The sequence below is a fragment of the Perognathus longimembris genome, chromosome 28, assembly GCF_023159225.1.
Source record: "Perognathus longimembris pacificus isolate PPM17 chromosome 28, ASM2315922v1, whole genome shotgun sequence".
NCBI classification, from domain to species: domain Eukaryota; kingdom Metazoa; phylum Chordata; class Mammalia; order Rodentia; family Heteromyidae; genus Perognathus; species Perognathus longimembris.
Genome location: NC_063188.1, coordinates 13,756,882 through 13,782,440, shown reverse-complemented (window position 1 = coordinate 13,782,440; position 25,559 = coordinate 13,756,882). Strand labels below are relative to the sequence as shown.

The following is a 25,559-nucleotide window of genomic DNA, read 5'->3' as shown; positions in this document are numbered from 1 at the left end:
ATGCCAATCCTGGGGCTTAGATCCAGAGCCTGGGAGCTGTCCCTAAGTTTTTTGTTTTGTTTTGTGTTTTCTCAAGGCTAGCACTCTACCACTTTGAGCCTGAGCTCTACCTCTGGCTTTTTCCCTGCTTAATTGGAGAAAAGAATCTCATGGACTTTCTTCCTACCTAGGCTGGCTTTGAACCTCAGTCCTCAGATCAGGTCAGGATTATAGGCATGAGCCATTGACACCTGGTATACACTGAATTTTTTGGATTAATCAGTGATAAATGATAGAATATTGCTTTTCTCTTTTATATCAGTTATCATTTACTTGCAGACATTGCCACATACGTATAAGGAGATTGATCTCTTAATAAAAGTCTAAGTACTCCAGTGAGGGAGATTATATCCCATTTTGCATATCAGAAAATTAAGGAACAGAAGTACTCTTTGAAAAACAGCATGGAATTATGACACACAAAAACTCCCCGTAGTCCCCCAAATCACATAACCAGTTAAGTGGGATAGCTTTCATTTGAAGGCAGGCACCAAAGCTCCTTTCTTGTTTTGGCTTTTAGATTTGAATGTTCACTTTTACTTAACTGAGTATCTATAAGAAAAGCTAAATGTAAATCACTTGTACAAAATTCTCTGCTCACCAACATCCTCAGAGGAGAAATGTGTATGACTGCCAGAGCCCTCTGTACTTCCAGCACTCTGTCCATACTTAGACACTATTGAAGCCTTTATTCTGATAATAGTATTGTGTGTGTGTGCGCGCGCACATGCTCGTGTGTTAAGAGAGGCCGAGTTTTCAAGACCTGTGATTTATTTTTATTTTGACATTGTTATCTTCTAAGTCTCTGCTTTGCCAATAACTTTGTATATATGCTGGTACTATAGTTTTGAACTCAGGGCCTTGTGCTCTCACTCAGCTTATTTGTTCTGCTGTCACTGTACTACATGAGCAATGCCTTCAACCTGTCTTTTTGCCAGTTATTTTGGAGATGGAGTCTTAAGGACTTATTTTCTTGGACTGGCTTCAAACCATGATACTCAGATCTTAGCTTCTGGAGTAGCTATGATTATAGGTACAAATCCATGGCATCTGGCTCAAAAATAACTTGATGATCATCAGAGTAGAGCACATTTATTGTGGTAAGATTATAGGGTTATTCAAAACTTATTTTTTTCTTTTATGGAGACATGTGTATGCAAACATGTATGCCCATGTAAATATTCTCCCCAGTTTGTTTTGTTTTGTTTTACCAGTCCTGGGGCTTGAACTCAAGGCCTGAGCACTGTCCCTGGCTTCTTTTTGCTCAAGGCTAGCACTTTACCACTTGAGCCACAGCGCCACTTCTGGCCTTTTCCAGTTAATGCTTGAGAATATGGACTTTTGTGTGTGTGCCAGTTCTGGGGCTTGAGCTCAGGGGTTGGGTCCCTTAGCTTTTTCACTCAAGGCTAGTACTCTACCACTTGAGCCACATCTCCACTCTGTTTGGGCGTGGTTAATTGAAGCTGAGAATCTCACAGTCTTTCTTGGCTGGGCTGGCCTTGAACTGAGGTTTTCAGATCTCGGCATCCTGAATATCTAGGATTACAGGCAAGAGCCACTGAAGCCTGGCACAGAAGATATGATTTTGATCTTGAATACACGTGTTCAAATCTCTTCTCTTCCATTTGCCTATCCTTATTACTTTTTAGGTAAGTTTTCTGAGCCTCATTATTTTCTCTTATTAAATAGGAGTATAACTACTTGGTGTAAAATAAACCCTCAATGATTGCAATTCTCATTTTTTGAATTGTAATAATACTCTATTTTTGAGTAGGACTGATATTTAATCTCTCTGGACTTGGATTTGTATCAACTTTTTTTTGCTAGTCCTTGGGCTTGAACTCAGGGCCTGGGCACTGTCCCTGGCTTTTTATTTTTGGCCAAGCCTAGCACTCTACCCACTTGAGCCACAGTGCCACTTCTGGCCTGTTCTGTTTATGTGGTGCTGAGGAGGAGTCGAACCCAGGGCTTCATGTATACGAGGAAAGCACTCTACTACTAGGCCATATTCCCAGCTCTTGTATCAACTTTTACGCTAAAAAGTTTATGGTAATGACGTATTCAGGCTTGTTTAAATAATATTTAGTGTTAGAAGTAAGACTAGAGTTAGAATTAATTTGTCTATCTCCTTATTCCTTGTTGTTTTCCACTCTGTAACTCTGTCACGCACAGAAGCTATCACCACTGCAGGGAGGATCTGTTATCCTGTACGGGTGCCTGTTAGGGGAGGAAAAAGGTTGACAACCACCTAACAAGTGATGGAGCAATTATTAGTCTATTAGTGGCTTATGTTCAGTTTTACTGAAAATTGTGTCTCTTATAGAGACAAATTAGTTGAGATATGAGGGGAGGAAGAGAACTAATGTCTTAAGCATCTCTGCTATATTACTATAGTTACTTAGTTTAATCTTCACAATTGTCCTGTGAAGGAGTTTTTAGCCCTTTTCTGTAGAGAATGGTACTGAAATTCAGTCATATAGCTAGTAGAAGGTTGAGCTACTTGGCACCAAAACATGTAGTTCCTGGGTCTGAATTCTATGTATTATGCTGGATTCATTTGAATACTTTCATAGCTTTTAGTAAAATCAATATATTAATGTATTTGAAATTTAGTTAGAGTTTACTGAGACCTTATAAAAACTGACACAAAACAAAACATAGTTAACTTACTTGCTGTGTGCCTTTGGATTGCCCCGAATTTGCTATCTGTTCTATTTTCTCCCCTTACTCTTGAGTTTGTTTTATTAAATGTAAGGTTAATTTTCTTGTCTATCAACTGCAGTTGTCTTTAGCAGCTGCTTCACTGAGGATGGGCCACAGTGAGAGAATCAATGTGAATTACTTGAAACGGTCCAGCCTTGGGAGATATTCTTTGGCACTTGCAAATCACTGAAGCTTTACAAGGTTATACATTTACTTTTAATACATGAACCGTGATTTGCCAAACTTTTATTTGCATGTCTGATCAGTAAAAATTTTCAAGCATTTTCTCCTAATATGCTTGTAAGTTATATATGAATTATAATAGTTGTTATAAAAATGTCTAGAAAAATAAATGATTTTGCCAGGTGCCGGTGGCTCATGCCTGTAATCCTAGCTACTCAGGAGGCTGGGATCTGAGAATTGCAGCTTGAAGCCAGCTTGGGAAGGAAAGTTGATGAGACTCTTCTGTACAATTAACTACCAGAAAACTGGAAGTGGTGCTGTGGCTCAAAGTGGTAGAGCTCTAACTTTGAGCAAAAGAACTCAGGGATAGCACCCAGGCTGAGTTCAAGCCCGATGACCACCAACAACAAAGAGATAAGAGAAATTTACTTTTTGTTATGAAACATGTTATATGTTATAAAACGTGTAGAAAAATACAGATTCAGGTCTTTGCTAAGGGTGACATTGAGCCGTGCGGTACCTCAGGGGTGTCGTTTAGGACTCAGCACCATGGCGGAAGACATCAAGAGCAAAATCAAGAACTACAAAACAGCCCCTTTCGACAGCCACTTCCCTAACCAGAACCAGACCAGGAACTGCTGGCAGAACTACCTGGACTTCCACCGCTGCAAGAAGGCCATGACAGAGAAAGGAGGAGACGTGTCTGTGTGCCAGTGGTACCAGCAGGTGTACAAGTCCCTCTGCCCTCTATCCTGGGTCTCCGCCTGGGATGACCGCTGGGCAGAAGGCACGTTTCCTGGGAAGATCCGAACCTGATGCAGCTGTCTCTCCTTGTCCTCTGGCCTTCCTGGGGTGCTAAGGGGGTCCCAGGGGCATGACAGCCCCCGCTCTGGGACTGTGCACCGTGACTTAACTAATAAAACATCACGGGGGAAAAAAATACAGATTCAGGGCTGCGGGTATTGATCAAGTGGTAGAGCAACAGTCTAGCAAGTGTGAGGTTCTGAGTTCAACCTCAGTGCCACCAAAAAAGTAGATAGATAGGTAGGTAGATAGACAGACAGACCGATTAAACAAGTTGAAGTATTAAAAAGTTCTAAAGTTTGGTACAACCCACAGTGGATGTATTGTGTGCTTGGTAACAACTAGTTTAGAAAAGTACATAGAATATTAAAATTCTGATGTTGGGGCTGGGAATATGGCCTACTGGTAGAGTGCTTGCCTTGTATACATGAAGCCCTGGGTTTGATGCCTCAGCACCCCATATATAGAAAAAACTGGAAGTGGCGCTGTGGCTCAAGTGGTAGAATGCTAGCCTTGAGCAAAAAGAAGCAGGGACAGTGCTCCGGCCCTGAGTTCAAGCCTCAGGACTGGCAAAAAAAAGATAAATTTCTGATGCTATGCTAAAGTATCTTGTTATATGATAAACTATAGTTGTGCCAGGTACTGGTGGCTCATGCCTGTAATCCTACCTGCTTAAGAGGATGAAATCTGAGGAACTCAGTTGAAAGCCAGCCAGGCAGGAAAGTTTGTGAAACTATCTCCAGTGAACCACCAAAACAGCTGGAAGCAGAACTGTGGCTCAAGTGGTAGAACACTAGCCTTGAGCATAAAAGCTAAGAAATAGAAGTCAGGCTATTGAGTTCCAGCCACAGGACCAGCCCAACCTCCCCCAAAGAAAAACACTATAAGTGATGTTACAAATAAGCAATTTAGCATAAATCTTCCTGTATAAACAGTATGTGAAATGATAGAACCTTTCTGTACTTGGGGAAGTAACTGTTACATGATGTTTTCTCTCAAGGACTCTTCTAGCTATGGTATTTTGACATCCCAAAATATAGACACATCAAAATTCTGTGTGTATGTGTTTGAACGGTGCTGGGGCCTGAACTCAGGGCCTGGATACTGTTCCTGAGCTTTTTTTGCCCAAGGCTAGTGCTCTACCACTTGGGTCACAGCTCTACTTCTGGCTTTTTTAGCTTAGAATCCTCAGATTTCAGCCTCCTGTGTAGGAATATAGGTGTGAGTCACCAGCACCTAGCTTAAAATTTCTCATTTTACTTATGGAAACTGAGGCACAGGAAATCCATGACTTGCCTGAGACCTTATATTAAGTGATTTAAAGAACATTTAAAAGCAAATCCATGGGTCAACATTTTATTTATGAAAATCTTAGTACTAAAGACATCCAGTGTCAACAGACAATTGGCTTGTTTCAAGCAGGGTTCGTCTTGTAAAGTATCTAAAAACACGAATTTGAATGACTTAGAGCTTTTTATGATGTGATTCCACTGATTATTTGAAATACTATGGCCAAATGTACTGATACTCATTTCTCTTTTTCTCCTAGAATGTCTTGATTGTTGAAGTAAGTTCTACATTTACTTTTACTATAGTATTTATGATGTTTCTGTCTTAGTATGTGCCATCCTAAAGGTAAGGCAGGGAAAGAAACTCGTCTTCATCTGTTTTGGTGGGCTTATATATTGTAAAAAACTACTTAGTGAAGCTGGGCCTGGCAGGGTGGGAGGAATCTGTAATCCCATTGCCTAGGAGACTTGGGCAGGAGGATCTCAAAGGTGAGGCCAGTCTGGGCAATATAGATAGATACTGTCCCAAAACAAAAGCAACAACAAAAAACAACAGGGGGAGGGGGCTGGGAATGTGGCTTAGGGGTAGAGTGCTTGCCTAGCATGCACAGAACCCTAGGTTCCATTTTTCAGCACCACATAAACGGAAAAACCGGAAGTGGAGCTATGGCTTAAGAGGTAGAGTGCTAGCCTTGAACAAAAAGAAGCCAGGGACAGTGCTCAGGTCCTGAGTCCAAGCCCCAGGACTGGCAAAAAACCAACAAACAAACAACAAAAAAACACCTGAAACTACTTAGTGATTTGCTTTTACTGATAATGGAAAAGTTGTGGTGTATTCCTGTTCTATGTGTGTGTAATTTAGTATCTTGCTTAATTTTTTTTCTGAAATACAAAATTCTTATATCCCAAATAGTTTTCATATAAATACTATTTTATATTCAAAAGAAGAAGAATATCACAAATATACTATTTTTTGCCAGTCCTGGGGCTTGAACTCTGGGCCTAGATGCTGTCTCTGAACTTCTTTAGTTCAAGGCTAGTGCTCTACCACTTGGGCCACAGCACTACTTCCAGCTTTTTTTTTGGTAGGTTGTGGGGTTTGAACTCTGGGCCTGGGTGCTGTCCCTGAGCTCTTCTAGCACTCTGTCACTTGAGCCACAGCACCACTACTTCCGGCTTTTTCTGAGTAGTTTATTGGAGACTTTGCTCCCTGGCTTTGAACTGTGATCCTCAGATCTCAGCCTCCTGAGTAGTTAGTATTAAAGACATGAGCTACCAGCACCTGGCTTTAAATTGTTATATATTTAATACCAAATTGATTAGGCATTCACTTTGCAAAGTATTAAAGATGCAAATACAGAGACCTTAAGCTATTTCCTCAAGGTTAACATGAAGCAAGTGGAATAAAAGGGTCATATCACTACTGTGTGTAGTGGTTTTCAGTTTTTTGTTTTGTTTTACTTTTTTTGTATGGGTCCAGCCTGAACTCAGGGTCTGGATGCTGACCTCGACCTGTTTTGTTCTTCGGGTCTAGTGTTTTACCACTTGAGATACAGCTCCACTTCTGGGTTCTTTGGTGGTTAATTGGAGATAAGAGTCTCAACAGTCTTTGCTGCCTGGACCGGCTTTGAACTGTGATCCTCAGATCTAGGATTACAGGCATGGGGCACCAGCGCCTGGTTGTTTGATATAAAGGTGATATCAAGAGGAGTTACCATTTTATAAGTCAGTTAATGAGTGTTTTAACATTCTGGGTGGGTGGGGCAGTTTTGGAACTTGAACTCAGGGCCACACAGCACCACTTCCAGTTTTCTGGTAATTAATTGAAGATGAGAGTCTCATGGACTTTCCTGCCCAAGCTGGCTTTGAACAGTGAACCTCAGCTTTTCGCATCCTGAGTAGCTAGGATGACAGACCTGAGCCACCAGTGCCCAGGTATTTTAGAATTTTTTTTGCCAGTCCTGGTACTTGAACTCAGGGCCTGAGCACTGTCCCTGGCTTCTAATTTTGCTCAAGGCCAGCCCTCTGCCACTTGAGCCACAGCACCACTTCTGGCTTTTTCTATATACGTGGTGCTGAGGAATCGAACCCAGGGCTTCATGTATACGAGGCGAGCACTCTACCACTAGGCCATATTCCCAGCCCCTGTTTTAACATTCTTAAAGAGTGTTTTCAGTGAAGAGTATCAGGGTTATGGTTTAAGGTAGAGGTAGAAAACATTTTTTCTGCTAAGGGCCATTTGGATACTTATAACATCATTCACAGGCATCAATGCAGGCAGAAGCGCCTCAGGAGGCCACAGGAAAGTACAGAGCAGCATACACAAGTCTGTCCCATCATGTACCAAATGATCTTAAGAATGGCCAGACATCTCCCACCACTGGTTTTAAGAGAGGTAGTTTTGGATAATGTCCTACTTCTGACTGGACAGCCCAGATCCATTTGAAATCATTTTATTTAGGAAAACCTTATTAATTTGGATAGTTTTTAAGATGATATGAAGCAGCATTTCTGAAAGTGAGTAGAAAAATGCACCTATATATAAGTTTGCTGTTCTTGCCCCTTTATGCCTAGAAAAGTGTAGTACTGAGGACTGGCAGTTGGGTTACTGACTAACCAGAGTATGTGGATTTTGATGAGAACTACTGCATTGAAAAACATGGCATTGTGCCATGAGAAAATGTCTGAATGTTGAGGTTTGTGTGTTGGTATAGTGGCTACAAATGTAAAACTGTGCTGTTTTATCTTTCATTTAAATGCCTTTTCTGTTTTTAAAGGATATAATTGACACTGGCAAAACTATGCAGACCTTGCTTTCCTTGGTGAAGCAGCATAACCCAAAGATGGTCAAGGTTGCGAGGTATGGGTGACCTTTCGAAATAATGCTTTCTTCATTTGTTAGTTTAATTAGACAATTGTTCCTTTGTAAGGATTTTGCTCACGGCTGTCATTTTATCTTCACGAAGTAATATGATATCAAATGAAACAGAAAATAGCCTTTGTAAAGATTTTACAGTCACATTTGTCCCTCTATCCATGTGGGTGGAGGGTGGGGACTGGATCCAGTAGCCCCACAAACACCAAAGTCCTTACATGTTCACATCCTTGATATACAATAAGGGATTATGTGATAGTATTTGGATAGAACCTGTCCATATCCTCCCATATACTTTGCATCCTCTCTTGATTGCTTATAAAACACAATGTAAATCCAATGCAAATAGTTATGCTGTATTATTCAGAGAATAATGACAAGGGGACAATCTGTACATGATCAGTACCCACACAATGTGTTTAGGATATATTTTCATCTGCTTAAAAGTTTGTAGATGTAGAACTCACAGATAGAGCCGACTACATTATTAACGTCTGGTTTCTCAGTGTGCTAATTATATGAACTTGTCCCGAGTAGCATGGTAGAGACTTTGAGGATCCGTGTAAAATCAAGAAGGCTCTCTAAGGGAGGGTGAAGTGGTAAGAAGGGGTGTGGCCTGGACATCTTGTTTGGTGTCCACAACTGAAATTTTATAGTGCCTGCTTCCTAAGTCAGCCTCACCTCTTTGTCGTATCTGGATTTTGAGTTTATGTTTTTGGTTTTATCCCTAGTTTCATTCTCTACAACTCCGAGATAGATGGTGTAGGCATCTGCCCAAAGATGCACTAAGCCATGGCGATGAACTCTTGAGTTCAAGGAACCTGGCTCAGTGCTTTTGCCACTTTTGTTTTGTTTCTGGATTTTTGTTGTGTGTGTTTAAAGTTTCACAACTTCACTCTTTTGTTTTGTTTTGTTGCCAGTCCTGGGGCTTGAACTCAGGGTCTGAGCACTGTCCCTGGCTTCTTTTTGCTCAAGGCTAGCCCTCTACCACTTGAGCCACAGTGCCACTTCTGGCCGTTTTCTATATATGTGGTGCTGGGGAATCGAACCTAGGGCTTCATGTATATGAGGTGAGCACTTTACCACTAGGCCATATTCCCAAGCCCACCTCAACCTTTATGAAATGACAAACTTACAGAGGTGGAGAATACACTAGTAGTTTCCAAGGGAGTCGTGTGATGCCAGTAGTGGTAGTGATTACATAAATCCGTACAGAGTGCTACATATGCACACGCATAGACCTTCATGGGAACACGCATCTAAGTTTGGGGAATCCAGATGAGGCCAGTTAATTCACTGGTATCCATGCCTTGGTTGTGATAATCGACTGTAGTCAGACAAGTCATTACTGTTGGAAAAAAAAATGAATGAAGTACATTAGGAACCTCCCATTGAACTTTTTTATTTTTTTGCAACGTTTTAAGAAAATAATTTTGATGAAGCTATCAACATTTGGCTATATATACTGAGTTATCTTTAGAGTAATTTATTTACATAAATTGTATCAAGTCACTTCTACAAATTAGTGATTTCTGTAAACAATAGTGTAGTTAGTTCACAAGAAAAAAATCACTCAAAACTGATGTTTGGGGGGGAGGTGGGGGAAAATGAGGGAGGAGGTAACAAGTTGGATAAGAAATGTACTCACTGCCTTACATAGGAATCTGTAACCTCTCTGTACCACACTTTGACAATAAAGAAAAAAGTTTAAAGAAAACCTGATGTTTCTAGCAAGAACAAAACAACTGAAAACTTAAAAATGAATTTTTAAGCTCAGTGGTGGTTCCTGCTTAGCATGTGCAAGGCCTTAAGTCTCCCCGACCCCCCAAAAATGAGTACCAGCTGGGTGCCTAGATACCTAGGAAGCTGAGAACTGAGGATTGTGGTTCAAAGCCAGCCTGGGCAGGAAACTGTCTGATTCTTATCTCTAACCACCAAAAAGCCCGAAGTGATGCTGTGGCCCAAGTAGTAGAGCACTAGCCTTGAGCACACAAAAGCTCAGGGACAGCACCGAGGCTCTGAGTTCAAGCCCCAGGACCAGCAGGCACACAAAAACAAATTAGGGATCGAAGGCATGGTTTGGGTGGTAAAGTGCCAGCTGTGAGTGCAACCATCAGATACCAAGTTCTAGTCCTGGCCTTGGGAAAAACTAATTCCTTTCACATACTGATTGGTGTAGCCTGAAGTTGTCTTTGTAAGCTAAATATTAGAAGTCTTTGCCACATGCTTTACAACTCAGCGATTGTATTGCCAGGGATTTTCAGTCATCTTTGCTCACCGGTGCTTCATCCTCCAGACTACCTGCCATTCGTGTAGCTCTCAAGAATACCCATCAGTCCCAGGAGGAGGGCAGGGAACGGCCTGTGTGGAGTGTGACTCATTGCTGCCCTCGCCAGTGATGCCCATCCTTTACTTCTCTGTTACTTCTTTTGGAAGCATTAAACTAACCATGGCATGTTACATGCAGACACTTTTGTGTGTGTGCTGGTCCTGGGGCTTGAACTCAGGGCCTTGGTGCTATCCTTGATTTGTTCAATACCAGTGTTTTGCCACGTGAGCCCCAGCTCCACATCCGGCTTTTTGGTAGTTAGAGGTAATACGAGTCTTCACAGACTTTCCTGCCCAGGCTGGAACTGAGATCCTCAGTTCTCAGCCTCCTAAGTAGCTGGGATTAGAAGCGTGAGCCACCAGCGCCTGGCTCGATGAAACAGCTCAAGGAAATATTATTTAGAAACATGATTGTTTCTTTTGTTATGGCCTGTAGTCTTTCCATATGTCACACATGTTGTCTTTTGTAATTAACAGCTTGCTGGTGAAAAGGACCTCTCGAAGCGTTGGATATAGGCCAGACTGTAAGTACCTTGTTTTTTGCTAATCATTTACTCATCTATAACCTAAAAAGGGTTTATGTGAAATGGCTTGGAGTTACTTCAGAGAAAGCACAGTTGCAAGTATTAGATATGAAAGTTATGTTTTCTCTAAACGATAACTTGAGATTTTTTTTTTCCAGTCGTTGGTTTTGAAATTCCAGACAAGTTTGTTGTGGGCTATGCCCTTGACTATAATGAATACTTCAGGGATTTGAATGTAAGTAGTGCTTCTTTTCCTTGCTTTCATTTTTCAAAACACACATAAAAATTTAGGAAAGGGAAGAATTGTTTTCTCTTTCCCAGCACCTCATAATTTGACCAGACTGATGATTCCCATTAGTCACATAAAGCTGTAGTCAAGTGCAGACGTCCCTAGGACTGGAACTTGGCCAGGCTAGTGTGACACTTCTTGCTGGCTGAAATAGTCAAACAGCTTTAAGATATAATAACTATCTCATTATTGTTTTCGATGATAAATAGGGTCATAACGAAGAAAGAAATGATGGCATGTAAGGCTTTTACTTCACTCTGCTTTAAATCTCCACCTCCAATGCAGCGGGAGGAGAGTCCCGTGGGTGTACTTATGAGTGTGGGTGTGTATGGCACATTGGATATTTGTGTGAACATGTTGTGTTTGTGTGAACATGGGTGCATGTGATGTGTTTGTGAACGTGGGTGTTTGTATAGCCGTGGAGTGTTTATGAATGTGGGTGGCTGTGTTTGTGAACACTAGTGAATGTTTGTGAGCACAGTGGATGTGTGGGAATGTTGGGTTGGTGTTTGGAACATGGGGAGTAAGGATTTAGGAAGACTATGTTGAGAACACCACCTCATCTTGCTGAACTCCCTACAGTACACCCATTCTAATAGGACCTAGAATTCTCTGCTCTATTTCTTTTTCACAGCTACATACTTTGAGATCCAAAAGCAAACTACTGGACAAACTACTTTGTTCTCAAAAGAAACTCTATCCAAAAGTGACTGGCTTGGAGTCTTAAGCATTGTTTAGTAAGAACCAGGGCAGCATAATACTATTTTTTTTGTTGGTTGTGGGGCTTGAACTCTGGGTCTGGGTGCTGTCCCTGAGCTCTTCAGCTCAAGGCTAGCACTCTACCACTTGAGCCACAGCGCCACTTCCGGTTTTCTGGTGGTTCGTTGGAGATAAGAATCTCACGGATTTTGCTGCTCGGGATGACTTTGGACTGTGAGCCTCAGATCTCAGCAGCCTCCTGAGTAGCCACGATTACATGTGTGCGCCCCTGGAGCTCAGCAGCATGATACTATTCTTACAAGATAGGCAAAATGCTGTCCTTGCCTTTCATTTCACAGCACACTCTTCTAATGTGAGTTTCTGCGGTTTTATTTTATAGCATGTTTGTGTCATTAGTGAAACTGGAAAAGCCAAGTACAAAGCGTAAGACGAGCGTTCAAGTGGAGTCTGGAAACATGAGGAGTCCCATTGACGTCATCAGATGTTCCTAGTTCTGTGGCCATCTGCTTAGTAAAGCTTTTTTTGCATGAACCTTCTAAGAATTTTATCTGTTTTGTATTTTAGAAATGTCAGTTGCTGCATTCTTAAACATTTTATTTGCACTATAAGCCTATAGGCAGGTTCCCAGTTCCCAATGTTTAACTTGTGAATGGAAAAGTCTCTTAAACTACACCACTGTTAATGATAATATTGAAATTGTATCTGTAAGAAGCATTTAAAGAGAAGATATATTAGTTTTTTAATTGGTATTTTAATTTTTGTATATTTGGGGAAAAATGGAGGTGATTGGCCCTTGTTAATTGTCCCACCATGCATTTGGAACAGTCAGAGACAGTCAGTTCTCACCAGTACCAGCAGCCTGTTCAGTAGTAGTGACAGTGTTGGCTCACTTGCTCAGATTGTTTCTGTGAATCTTGTCAACAGTTCCTTTCAAATGCAAATAAAGTTCCAAAAATTACTGTCTTTTGAATTCTTAAATGTAATAATCCTTAAAAATAAGAACTATTCCCCTTCAAAGAAGCTGTGCATGTCCACCGTTTCCATCTACAAACTAACAGTATATTTTTCCATTGGTTTCTATGATCATTTCCTTCCAATTTAGTAACAGATTTAAATTATAGTCTTTACCAAACCCAGCAAATAATTTCTGGGAAACTGAACTGGTGGAGCTAGTGAAGTTCCTATGTATTTCAGAGACATATGACACATTTTAGGCACATGGCACACTTGTTTTTTTGGTGCCAGTCCTGGGGCTTGAACTCAAGGTCTGGGTGCTGTCCCCTAGCTCTTTTGATCAAGGCTAGAGCTCTATGACTTGAGCCACAGCGCCACTTCTTACTCTTTTGGTGGTTAATTGGAGATAAAAGTCTTAAGGACTTTCCTGCCCAGGCTGGCTTTGAACTGTGATCCTCGGATCTCAGCCTCCTGGGTAGTAAGGATTACAGGTGTGAGCCATTGGCACCTGTTATACATGACACACTTTATGTGAAAAGAACACAGCTTTCTCTTAGAATTCTGTGAAGTTACTTCAGAATGTAATGCCAGGCCTAGCAACAGATGTCTCAGATGTGTGTGTCCTCTTTTTTGTTGACCAAAGAACAATAAAACCTTTATATTCTAGAAACAGGAGAAAAGTTTTTAAACCAAAAGTCTCAGTTACTTCTCTGTATTTCTTCTTGGTGAGGTCTGAGCTAGCAACTTCATGAGCAATTTCCCTGTATTTGTTTCTTTCAAAGTTTTATATAAACTGGGCACTGGTGCACCTACCCACACAGGAGGTTGGGATCTGACACTCGTGGTTTGAAGTCAACTCAAGCAGGAAAGTCTGTGAGACTCTTTGTCTCCAATAAACTACTACGAAGAAACAAAAGCGGGAAGTGGCACAAGTGGTAAAGCTCTGTCTTGAGCAAATAAAGCTCAGGGACAGTGTCCAGGCCTTGAGTTCAAGCCCCAGAACCAGCACCCCCCCAAAAGTCTGAATATTAATATGCTCTACTCTTAGAATTTCCTAGTTTGTGAAACATCTCATTTCTGTTGCCTCATTTGATCCTTAAACCTGCTGTTATGTGTAAGTGCAATAGGAAGAATTAGTCCTAAGTCTTGCCCCCCCCCCCCCCCAATATCTACCCACTGAGATCTGTCTACCTGGCTATCCTAGATCATGCTGAATCCTGCTCGCACTATTGGCACTCCTGTATTTGGTGGTACTAGGATTTGAACTTAGAGCTACTCAATTCTTTTTTCCCCTAGACTTTTTTCTCAGTCTTGTATTTCTTGTATTGAGCGGCCTGTGCCATAAACATGTCTATGCCTACAGTGTAGCGAGGATTACAGATTTTACTACAATCCCTAGTATACTGTTTGAGATGGAGGTCTCCTCTTTTGTCCTGGGCTGGCCTTCAACTGATCCAATCTGCCTGCCAAGTTGCTAGGGTTCCAGGTATGTGCTGCCAGAATGTTCTTTCTTTAAACCCCATCCCAGTGAAAAATGCCGAGCATAGTGATGCACTTGTATCGTCCCAGCTAAGATAGGAAGGACAAATAGGATTGAGATCCAAACCAACCTGTGCAAAAAGTGATCCCCTATCCCAAAAATAATGAGAGGGTGGGTTGGGAATATGGCCTAGTGGCAAGAGTGCTTGTCTCGTATACATGAAGACCTGGGTTCGATTCCCCAGCACCGCATATATAAAAAAAAAATGGCCAGAAGTGGCGCTGTGGCAGAGTGCTAGCCTTAAGCAAAAAGAAGCCAGGGACAGTGCTCAGGCCCTGAGTTCAAGGCCCAGGACTGGCAAAAAAAAAATGATGAGCGGAGAGTCAATTAGTAATGGTGTGCAGCTGTAATACTAGCTACTGAGGAGGCCAAGATGTGAGGATATGGTTTGAAGCCAGCTTGGGCAGGAAAGCTTGTGAGAATCATCTCTAACCATCAACATGCCAGAAATGGAACAGTGACTTGAGTTGACCACTGAGGCCCTGAGTTCAAACACTAGGACTACCATCAGCAAAATGGTAAAAAGTGCTGAGGAGCTGATTCAAGCAGTTGAGTGCCTGCCCATTAAGAACAAAGCTCTGTGCTCTGCCCAAATTAGATTTTTTCCCCATTTAAGTTGATTTGGGGAAATAGAGAAACATCCCATCATTTTTGGATATCACTGTCCAAGAAGGCATTGGCGTTTAGTTGTCTGGGAAATAATGTGTTGAACCCTTTTTGCCTTCCTGTATTGTCGCTGGGAAAGTTCATGTCCACACCTCACCTCTCGTGTTTCTAGGGTCTTAGGAAGACAAGCAGTTTTCCCTGGTCTTAAGAAGATACAGTTCTATTTGGTGAAAGACAATAAGCAAGATAAATTTAAATAGTGAGAAGTTGCTCACAGGGCCTGCTTATCTCAGGTTCACGTGGTAAAGTGGGGTTCGCGTGGTAAAGTGGGGCCTGACTTCAAAGTCTGGCTCTTCATTTCCCCCCTTCAGTACTATGTGCTGAGGCCTTAGTGAAGTTAGGGAAGGTTGAGCTGAGAAAAAAATGGAGGAAGCAGCCATAGGGAACCATGGGAGTGCATTCCCTGTAATAGAAATTGCAATGGCAAAGCAGCTGCTGTGAGAGTGTGCTGAGGTGCTTGAGGGAAGATAGGAGCTGTGACTCAAGTGACCTTGAGTCTCTCAGGCTCAAAGTTTGCACTGCCTTCCAAGGTGGGGGATAGGAGAGAGACCACATTTGCTTTTTTCTCCCATGTACTGGGTCTTGATCTCAGAGCCTGGGTGCTGTCCCTGTGCGTTTTTTGCTCCAGGCTAGTACTCTACCCCTTGAGCCACAGTGCCACTTCTGGTTTTCTGGTGGTTAATTGGAGAGAAGAGTCTTAAGGACTTTACTACCCCTGCTGGCTTTGAACGGAAATCCTTGGGTCTCAGCCTCCTCAGTAGCTGGGATGACACTGACACCAGGCCTCATTTGCGTCTTTAAAGGCACACTACGGCTGAATCCTTCAGAGAGTAAGTAGGTTGGGAGCTTTGGGACAACAGTGGCAATGCCAGCAGGAACTACTTACTGTATTGAATATAGTCAGTCATACGATGCCAATTGCTTACAGACTACCTCAGTTCAATCACCAAATCAGGGAGATTTGGTGAGGCAAGATTGCCACAAAAAATGGATGGCCTTCATGGTAGCGGTCGCTTCTGACCTACACTTCAGCCCATCTCTCCCCCTGTTGTGCTTAGGTGAGGCATACACACATGGGTTGTATGTAGTTGTATGTGTGTGTGTGTGTGTACAGTCTCATTCACTGTCTCACAATCCTTTTTTTTTCCCTTTTGTCACACACGTAACAGTGTTTCTCAATTATACTTAGTTTCTCACACTTACCACATTATCTGACACATAGCCCTACACAGCCACCTAAATATAAAAGTTCAGTGAGGCCACTGATGGTTCATGCCTGTACTAGCTTCTCGGGAGGCTGAGAGCTGAGGGTTGCAGTTCAAAGCCAGCCGGGGCCAGGCTCTTATCTCCAATTAACCTCCGGCAATCCAGAAGTGGTGGCTCCAAATGCTAGAGTGCTAGCCTTAAGCAAAGGAGCTCAGAGACAGTGTCTAGGCCCTGAGTTCAAGCCTTACAACGGACAAAAAGGAAATAACCCAGAAAGCAAATGTCAGTCAGAGCTGTAGGAATGGAGTGCTGAAGTCTCAGCTACTCAGGAGACTAGGGTGGGAGGATCACTTGAATCTGAGCAACAGTGAGACCCCGTTGCAAATAATATTGATGATGATGGTGATGATAGCAATACTAATAAAATGATGAAAAGAAAAATGAGGCCGAGCGAGGCACTCCTCTGGACTCCTTTCATGTCTCCCCATTTTGTAGTAAAAGTTGAAGTTTTGGGTTAATTTTTTCCAATCTTGGGGCTTGAACTCAGGACCTGAGCACTGTCCCTGGCTTCTACCTCTTGAGCCACAACACCACTTCCGGCTTGTTTTGTTTATGTGGTGCTGAGGAATTGAACCCAGGGCTTCATGCATGCTAGGCGAGCACTCTACCGCTAAGCCACATTCCCAGCCCTGAATGTTGAGTAGAGAATCTGCCCCCCATGTCCCACCCAGGCCATGTGACTTCATCCCAAACATGGGAGACAGGCACTGGAATCCACTTCTCTGTGGAAATGACTCCCTCCCTCGTGGTTCCCCACCACTATCGGTCGCCTTCAGGGTGCACCATGCACTTACAGTGATCTTCGTTTTGCTTTATTTTTACTATTGAGTGGTTTTCTTCAGAAAGAGGGTGATCTATGTAAAATAGAAGTCAAGGCTTGGTGTGGTGATGGGTGTCTAATCCCAGCTACAGCATAGACATAGGGAGTAGCATCACAGTGTGACACTGGTGGTCAAATAGCCGAAGACTATATCCCTCCCAAAAAAATTACAAAAAGGGCTGGTGTCATGGCTCATGTTGGATCACATGCATAGCAAGTATAAGGCCCTTAATTCAACTCTCAGTACTGCCAAAACATCCCCCTGTAAAACAATAACACCCAAGCAAAGCCAGTGTTGAAAGTCTAGAAACCATAGTGGGAATGACTAGCTCCTGCTCACATCTCTTAGGTCATCTTTAGCTTACTCAGACTCCTTGCTCAAGTCACTTCAGGGCTCTTCATTCATTCACAACCTCAAATTTGCGAGTTACCCCATTGCCTTAAGGCCTGGCTCTGTCATTGTCCCTCACTCCATCAACAGGACCTCCTTCACAGGTCTCCTGGGTGAGCCCTAGCCTGACCTCTGGCAGCCTCAAAGACACTTTCCATTGATGACCTCCCTCATTTTCCTCAGTCCTTAGCACTGTCAAGCCGCTTAAGTCAGCAACAGCTACACCTGTAAGATTGCACTTGGCCGTTCTGATAATATATTTGCCCTAGGAAGCAAGGCCAAGTGGCCATAGATAGTTTATTACGCATCATGACCAAGAAACGCATGCTGTTAGCTCCCTGGATCCCTGGTCCTGTGGGGGAGTCAGCTCTGCATTGGAGCTAAATGATTTTATGGCTGGCAGCTGAATCCTACATGGGATGGCAAGGTCAGGCAGGTGGCTCAGAAAGCCCCCAACAAGATAGGCTGTGGGTGACAAACGGCCTTGGGACAGCTCCTCACAACACTGCTTACATTGTGGAAGGATCACAGGGCATTCTTCCAAGACAGGTCAGGCTACAGTTGACCTTGTCTGCTAGGCTTACGTGGAAACATCTGTAGCACATCGTCTGCTATGCTTTAAATCGTTTTGAGATTACAAAGAATACATAGCCCAATGTGAATGCTACACAAACAACTGTTTGGGGAGGAATAAAAAAAATCTACGTGCTCAATGCACAATTTTTTTTGAAAGCTTTACTCTCTGCAGAATCTAGATATAGAGAAGGCAGGCTGGACTTTTTGGGTGGAGGGGGGAAAAAAAAACTAGCTAGGCACTGATAGCTCATGCCTTTAATCCTAGCTACTCAGGAGGCTGAGATCTGAGGATTATGGTTCAAAGCTAGCTCAGGCAAAAAAACTGGGGAAACATAGCCTAGGCCTTGTGTTCAAGCCCCAGTACCAGTACCTCCCCCTGCCCCCCCCCACAAAGTTAATATTGATTGAATTATGCAATGGGACTGGCCTAAGCACTTTTGCATCCTTACAGTAACCCCTATATGGAGGTTGATTTTTGGTTTTGTGATTATTTCAACTTCACAGAAAAAACACAGGTCCAAAAACCCTGCATAATTTTATCTAGATCGTACAAGTAGTGTCAGATGAAGAATGTGACTTTTTTTTGGCCAGTCCTGGGGCTTGAACTCTTGGCCTGTTCCAGAGCTTCTTTTGCTTAAGGTAAGCACTCTACTGTCAGCCACATCATTTCTTTCTGTTTTGAGTAGTTTATTGGAGATAAGAGTCTTACTGACTCTCCTACCTGGGCTTGGCTTCGAACCATGATCCTCAGATCTCAGCCTCCTGAACAGCTAGGATTACAGGTGTGAGCCACTGGAGCCTGGCTCAGAATGTGACTTTGTTTTTTGCCAGTCCTGGGGCTTGAACTCAGGACCTGAGCACTGTCCCTGGCTTCTTTTTGCTCAAGGCGAATACTACCACTTGAGCCATAGCACCACTCCTGGCTTTTTCTGTGTCTGTGGTGCTGAGGAATCGAACCCAGGGCTTCATGTATACGAGGCAAGCACTCTACCACTAGGCCATATTCCCAGCCCCCAGAATGTGACATTTTTTTTTTTGCCAGTCCTGGGCCTTGGACTCAGGGCCTGAGCACTGTCCCTGGCTTCTTTTTGCTCAAGGCTAGCACTCTGCCACTTGAGCCACAGCGCCACTTCTGGCCATTTTCTATATATGTGGTGCTGGGGAATCGAACCCAGGGCTTCATGTATGCAAGGCGAGCACTCTTGCCACTGGGCCATATTCCCAGCCCAGAATGTGACATTTTTATCCTACCATCTGCCCTCTTAATTCCTGGCCACTTAACCTGTAATGGCCAGCTCCGTGCCAAAGCAAATCTACTGATAACAGAGGAAAGCATGAAGCTCACTGGAGGTAATCATTCCAAAGGCCTTGGACATGAACCACAGCTTCTTGAGGTCACAGCTGATGTCTTTAAGAATGCAGACTTCCTCTGGCAATGGGCAGTTCTTTTCTTTTTCCTGAATATGTTTTTTTAAATTTAATGTTATTGTCATGGTGGTATACAGAGGGGTTACAGTTACATACGTAAGGCAGTGAGTATATTTCTTGTCATGCTTGTAACCCCCTCCCTCCTTTTCTCCTCCTCCCCTCCCGCAGCCTCATGGGTAGTGTTTGCAGAGACTTGCAGTTTCTCCAATATGCTCTTCAGATTTTTTCTGCTGGCAGCTTCAGACCAAATAACTTTCTAGCCTGAAGGATTATGTGTGCTCTTTGCCACTTTTAAATATGAATTTTATAGACCCTTCCAACCACTTGAAAGAGTACCGCTGTTTTAATGGGTTTTCATGATTATTTGTAACTTCAAGCATTACTGATAAACTGTCAAATTAAATTTCAACTTTGCTCTTCACACACTAGGGGAGCATTTTAGAATGGACTTCTTCGTTAGGATTCATCACAAAGTGACTTTCAAACTTGGTAGCTTTTCAGTAGGACTCCTTTTCCTCCCATTTTTAGACTCTATTAAGTAGGATGTTTGAGAGCTGTGAAATCAGAGGTTCAGTTTAGATACCCATGGCTTCCTGTACCTGCAGCTTCTTGTCATGCACCTTCCAGTATCTCCAGTGCTCTCTTGTCACCACCCCCCAACTTTTGACAACACATGATATCATAAGTTCATCTTGTATTTTGTGTGTGTGTATCTTGAACTCAGAACCTAAGCATTATCCCTAAGCTTTCTTTTCTTTTTTTTTTGTAATTTATTTATTAATTAAACAAATTTTTTGACAAGGTGTTGTGCAAAAAGGGTACAGTTACATAGTAGGGCAGTGTGTACATTTCTTGTGATATCTTACACCCTGTTTTTCTTTCCCTTCCCTAGGTCAGGTAGACATATATACAATACACAATGTACCAAGAACATATACAGTAGCCACGTGGCCAAGCCCAAGAAAGTTCGCCTAGGGCTTTAAATGTAATGTCGACATTAGACAATATGTCGACAGTAGTCTTATATGAACGTACATACATAGCTTTTGAGCTATTGTATTCCACTGAGAGGTCAATTTTTGACCTTTATATGTTGAGTAGTTGTTTGGTTTTAGTTACATAATGTTGGGTCGCTGCCCCAATCCTGTGGGAAATACCATTTGACAAGCAGTTTTTGGTTTCACAGACCTGGTCTCTACTGTCTCTCCGTCACCCCATCTTAACAGTCATATATCAGGGAGATCATGCTCCTTTGTTTACTGTGTTCTAGGCTTGTCTCGCTCAACATTATTTGTTCGAGTTCTGACCATTTTCCTGCGAATAACAATATTTCACCATTTCTAATCGCTATGTAGTATTCCATTGTGTATAGGTACCATATTTTTTGGATCTATTCATCTGTGGAGGGGCATCTGGGTTGTTTCCATCTTTTGGCTATTGTGAATTGTGCCGCGATAAACATGGTGCAAATGTCTTTTTGATATCTTGGGACCTGCTGTTCAGGATAGATGCCTAGGAGTGGTATGGCTGGGTCATAGGGTAGGTCTATATTGAGCTTTTTGAGAAACTTCCATACTGTTCTCCAAAGTGGTTGTACTAATTTGCACTCCCACCAACAATGGAGAAGGGTTCCTCTTTCCCCGCACCCCCTCCAGCATTTGTTGTTTCCTGAGTTCAGAGTATAGACTATTCTAACTGGGGTGAGGTGGTATCTCAGGGTTGTTTTTATTTGCATTTCCTTTACTACCAGGGATGTTGAGCATTTCCTCATATGTTTCTTTGCCATTTTTATATCTTCTCTTGTGAAGTCTCTCTTTAGCTCCTTTGCCCATTTCCTAATAGGTTTACTGGGCTTGGAGGGGCTTAGTTTTTTGAGTTCTCTGTAGATGACAGATATTAGGCCTTTGTCTGTTGCAGTGCTGGTAAAGATCCTTTCCCATATGGTTGGCTGTCTTTCTGTTTTGGTGGCTATGTCCTTAGCTGTGCAGAAACTTTTTAATTTGTAGTAGTCCCATTTGTCGAGTTTCTCCCCTATTTGTTGTGCCCCTGGGACTCTATTCAGGAAGTTCCTTCCTGTGCCTATAAGTTCTAGTGTCTTTCCTACTCTGTTCTTCAGTAGTTTCAAGGATTCAGGTCTGATGTTGAGGTCCTTGATCCATTTTGAGTTGATCTTGGTGCATGGTGATAGGCTTGGGTCTACTTTGAGTTTTCTGCATATGGCTGCCCAGTTCTCCCAGCACCAGTAGTTGAAGAGGCTCTGTTTATTCCATTGTATGTCTTTAGTTCCTTTGTCGAATATCAGCTGACTGTAAGAGTGCGGTTTTATTTCTGGATCTTCAATTCTAATCCATTGGTCTTCCGGTCTGTTTTTATACCAATACCAGGCTGTTTTTGTTATGATGGCTCCCTAAGCTTTCTTGTTCAAGCCTGACATTCTACCCCTTAAGCCACAAGTCCACTTCCAGCTTTGTCTTTTGGTGGTTAATTAGAGATAAGAGTCTCACTGATTTTCCTGCCTGGACTGGCTTTGAACTGTGATCCTCAGATGTCAGCCTCCTAAGTAGCTAGAATTATAGGCAGGTGGTGCTAGCACCCAGCTTCAACTTGTATTTTCCTTGTGCTGGTCCAGAATCAGCCATTTCACTTAGAAGCCCTGATTTGTTCACTGGGAAATGGAATTAGAAATGAGGATCTGGGTGCTGAATGTGCTTAGTGTTCCTGAGGTATCACTGCTTTCAGAGCCAGGATATAAATGCATGCATACTGACCCATGCCAACACGTGTTTATTTATCTATTTTCATGTCTATGTTCATACATGGGAAAAAACACATCAGTTCAAACCAATGTCTCTAATCCACACTACAGGTTTCATACTAGCCCTCTTTTCTTTGTTTTGTGTGTGTACCAGCCCTAGGTCTTGAACTCAGGGCCCAAGTGCTGTCTCTGAGCTTCTTTTGCTCAAGACTAGTGCTCTACCACTTGAGTCACAACACTAGTTCTGGATTTTTTTTAAATTGGAGATAGTCTCATGGACTTTGCTGCCTGGGCTGGCTTTGAACTGTGGTTCTCAGATACAAGCCTCCTGAGTAGCTAGGCTCTTTCTTTGTTTATAACTTCATTCTCTCACCGTGGGAATGGGGTTTTCTTCTCTTCTTCAGTCCTACTTTATTCATCAAGTTGCCATATAAACCAGTAACATATTCACTGCCCCAGCCCATTGTTTGTCCTAAGCCTTACCATAGACAATCAAGACACTATTTTCCAAGGGAGGAATGTAACAAGTTGAAACTATGAAACTGTAACTCCTCTGGATATCACTTTGGCAATAAAGAAATAAAAAAACCCACTATTTTCCACAATCATGTCATTATTTTCTTCCTTATCCCTCTCAGTGTGTCTGGGAAGGGTCTGTATTCCAATGAGGCCTTCTCTTCCAGAAAGTCTAAGCTTTAGCAAAAGGCTTACTCAGAGGTGTTTAATTCCCTCCTTGTCCTACTGATTCTGTTCCCACTCCCTAACTTTCCACTCTTTTCACACCCATCCTACGAGTACTATCTTCCTTGTTTTTAACCACAGTTACATTTTCACCCAATGCTCACCGCGTGTGATCTCTGCACAGAAGGCTGCATTTCATGTTTACAGCACCTCCTTGAGGTAGGTGCTATTATTACATCCATTTTTTTAGATGAAGCTGAGTCTCAGTATAAAGAACTAGTTCAAAAGTCACATCTGGCGGGGCTGGGGATATGGCCTAGTGGCAAGAGTGCCTGCCTCATATACATGAGGCCCTGGGTTCGATTCCCCAGCACCACATATACAGAAAATGGCCAGAAGTGGCGCTGTGGCTCAAGTGGCAGAGTGCTAGCCTTGAGCAAAAAGAAGCCAGGGACAGTGCTCAGGCCCTGAGTCGAAGCCCCAGGACTGGCCAAAAAAAAAAAAAAAAAAGTCACATCTGGTACAGGGCCAGTGTGTAACCACTATATAGTTGATTTACCTATTCATCCCCCCCCCTTTCTTTCCTTCCTTCTTTCCTTCTATTATTTCCTTGTACTGTTATACACAATAGTAGTTAATCTTAGATTTAGTGAGATACATGGATATTGACTTATCTGATCACAAGTACCAAGAAAGCAGAACTTTACTTGTTAAGGTAAAAATGAGAATCACAGAAAAAAATACGTTTACTCAATCTAAAATATCGTGGTGTTTCATTGAGTCTAGCCAATTAAGTTTAATAAATCTCATTGATCTATCGTTCCATACTTTTCTCTTTGTATTTTTTTCTTTCACATTTTTAGCTCTTTCATATTTCTAGTTCTGAGGGAGGAACTCAGGACTGGTGAATAATAAAAGCACTCTATCACTAGCTACATCAGCAGCTAGCTCCCTTTTTAAAATTTCTGATCTAGCCAGGGTGCCCCGGCTCACGCCTTTAATCCCAGCTATTCAGGAGGCTGAGATTTGAAGACTGAGGTTTGAAGCCAACCCAGGCAGGAAAATCCATGAGTCTCTTGTCTCCATTAACCACCTCTGACAACAAAAAGCCAGAAGTAGAGCTGTAGTCGTAGAGTGCCAGCCTTGAGCAAAAAAGCTCAAAGACAATGCTGGGGCCTTGAGTTCAGGCCCCATCACTACACGTACACACACACACACACACACACACACACACACACGTGTGTACAGTTCTCTGACCCATCCCTACTTTGGATCTTTCTGGACCTCAGCACTTCAAAAGTTGTCTTCCTGAAAACATTCTGGTAACTGTTGGAGCCTTGTTCTAGGAATTCAGGTATTCCATATGGTGCAGGTCCACAAAAAAATTCTGGTTGGAACCTGAGGGAAAATATTGCCTTTTCAAAACATCAAGTCTCTGAGGCCTCATATTAGAGAGTTGTCTGTGGCATATGGGTTAAAGGAGTGAGCAAATTCAGTAGAGAATTCTGGGTCTTCCCATGTCTCAGGTATGCCATTAGTTGTCTTGGGACTTGTTCAGAGAGAAGCAAAGCTAATGGTGTGGAGATTTATTTAGTAATTTATTCATTTATTTATTTTGTTGGTCATAGGGCTTGAACTCAGGGCCTGGGCACTGCCCCTGAGCTTTTCTACTTAAGGCTAGCACTCCACCACTGTGAACCACAGCTCCACTTCTGTGTTTCTGGTGGTTAATTGGAGGTAAGTGTCTCATGGACACATTCTAGTTACCACAAATGAAGGGAACCATGCAGCCTATGTTTCTTTGAGTCTGGATTACTTTGTTTAATAACATTTTTTCCAACTCTTTTCCTTACAAAAGAGAAAATGTCATTCTTTCTTATGGAAGCATAGAATTCCATCGTGTATATGTACCACACTTTGACCTGTTTGTCCACTGAGGGGCATCTGGGTTGGTTCCATAACTTCTTAGCTATGGTAAATAATTCTACAAGGAACATGGTTGTGCTGGTATCTTTAGTTTGGTCTTGTTTGTGATCATTTGGGTAAATACCCAGGAGTAGGATTGCTGGGTCATAGGGGAGCTCTATGTTTAGTCATTTGAGGAACCTCCATACTGCTTTCCAGAATGATTGAACAAGTTTACACTCCCATCAACAGTGTAGTAGCATTCCCTTTTGGCCACACCTCCGCCAGCATCTGTTTTTGTTAGCTTTTTTAGTAACGGCCATTCTAACTGAGGTGAAGTAGAATCTTAATGTTGTTTTGATTTACATTTCTTTTTTTGCCAGAGATGTTGAACATTTCTTCATGTGTCTATTGGCCATTCTTACTCCTGAGAAGTCTTTCTTTAAGTCTTTAGTCCTTTAATTAATTGGGATGTTGTTTCTTTGAAGGTTTATCTTTGGAGGTCTACAAGTAAACATACTGGAGAGTAAAAGACAAATACTCTGGGACTTGATAAATTATACAGGTCTCTAGACATTCACATAGTGAGAGCAAAGAAGGATATTCTTAGGAGAGTCACAAAGGCTCAATAGGTCAATGTGCATATAATCATATAAAATAATGTTTATTGAAACAAACTCCAAGAAATGCAAACAAGAGGTTTTTATGATTTGTTGCTGTTTTTGTTTTCTGTAACTTTTGTCTTACTTATGTTTATCTGTTTATGGGAGGGTAAGGGAGAAAGCACAGAAAGTGTGGGACAAAGTGTGAACAAATGCAACAA

General features: G+C 42.3%; 2 protein-coding genes and 1 long non-coding RNA gene across 4 annotated transcripts in view; 2 read left to right on the top strand and 1 right to left on the bottom strand.

Moving 5' to 3' along the window:
• Positions 1 to 12,717, top strand: part of Hprt1 (hypoxanthine phosphoribosyltransferase 1) — a 47,904-nt gene extending 35,187 nt beyond the window's left edge. For both annotated transcript variants that reach the window (XM_048335304.1, XM_048335303.1), the window contains exons 5-9: positions 5,279 to 5,296; positions 7,796 to 7,878; positions 10,699 to 10,745; positions 10,904 to 10,980; positions 12,134 to 12,717. In XM_048335304.1, coding sequence (XP_048191261.1) covers positions 5,279 to 5,296; positions 7,796 to 7,878; positions 10,699 to 10,745; positions 10,904 to 10,980; positions 12,134 to 12,181 — 273 coding nt within the window. In that variant the 3' untranslated portion in view covers positions 12,182 to 12,717. The remainder of the gene's footprint in view (positions 1 to 5,278; positions 5,297 to 7,795; positions 7,879 to 10,698; positions 10,746 to 10,903; positions 10,981 to 12,133) is intronic.
• On the bottom strand, positions 1,354 to 18,178 carry LOC125342959. Its single transcript, XR_007209285.1, has 3 exons — positions 18,169 to 18,178; positions 6,897 to 6,901; positions 1,354 to 1,478 (listed from the first exon to the last, which is right to left on the bottom strand). It is a non-coding gene; the product is annotated as an uncharacterized LOC125342959 (long non-coding RNA).
• Positions 3,412 to 3,857, top strand: LOC125342958 (cytochrome c oxidase subunit 6B1-like). Its single transcript, XM_048335305.1, has one exon. The coding sequence runs from the start codon at positions 3,475 to 3,477 to the stop codon at positions 3,739 to 3,741; it is 267 nt and encodes an 88-aa protein (XP_048191262.1). The 5' UTR covers positions 3,412 to 3,474; the 3' UTR covers positions 3,742 to 3,857.
• Positions 18,179 to 25,559: the final 7,381 nt, after the last annotated feature.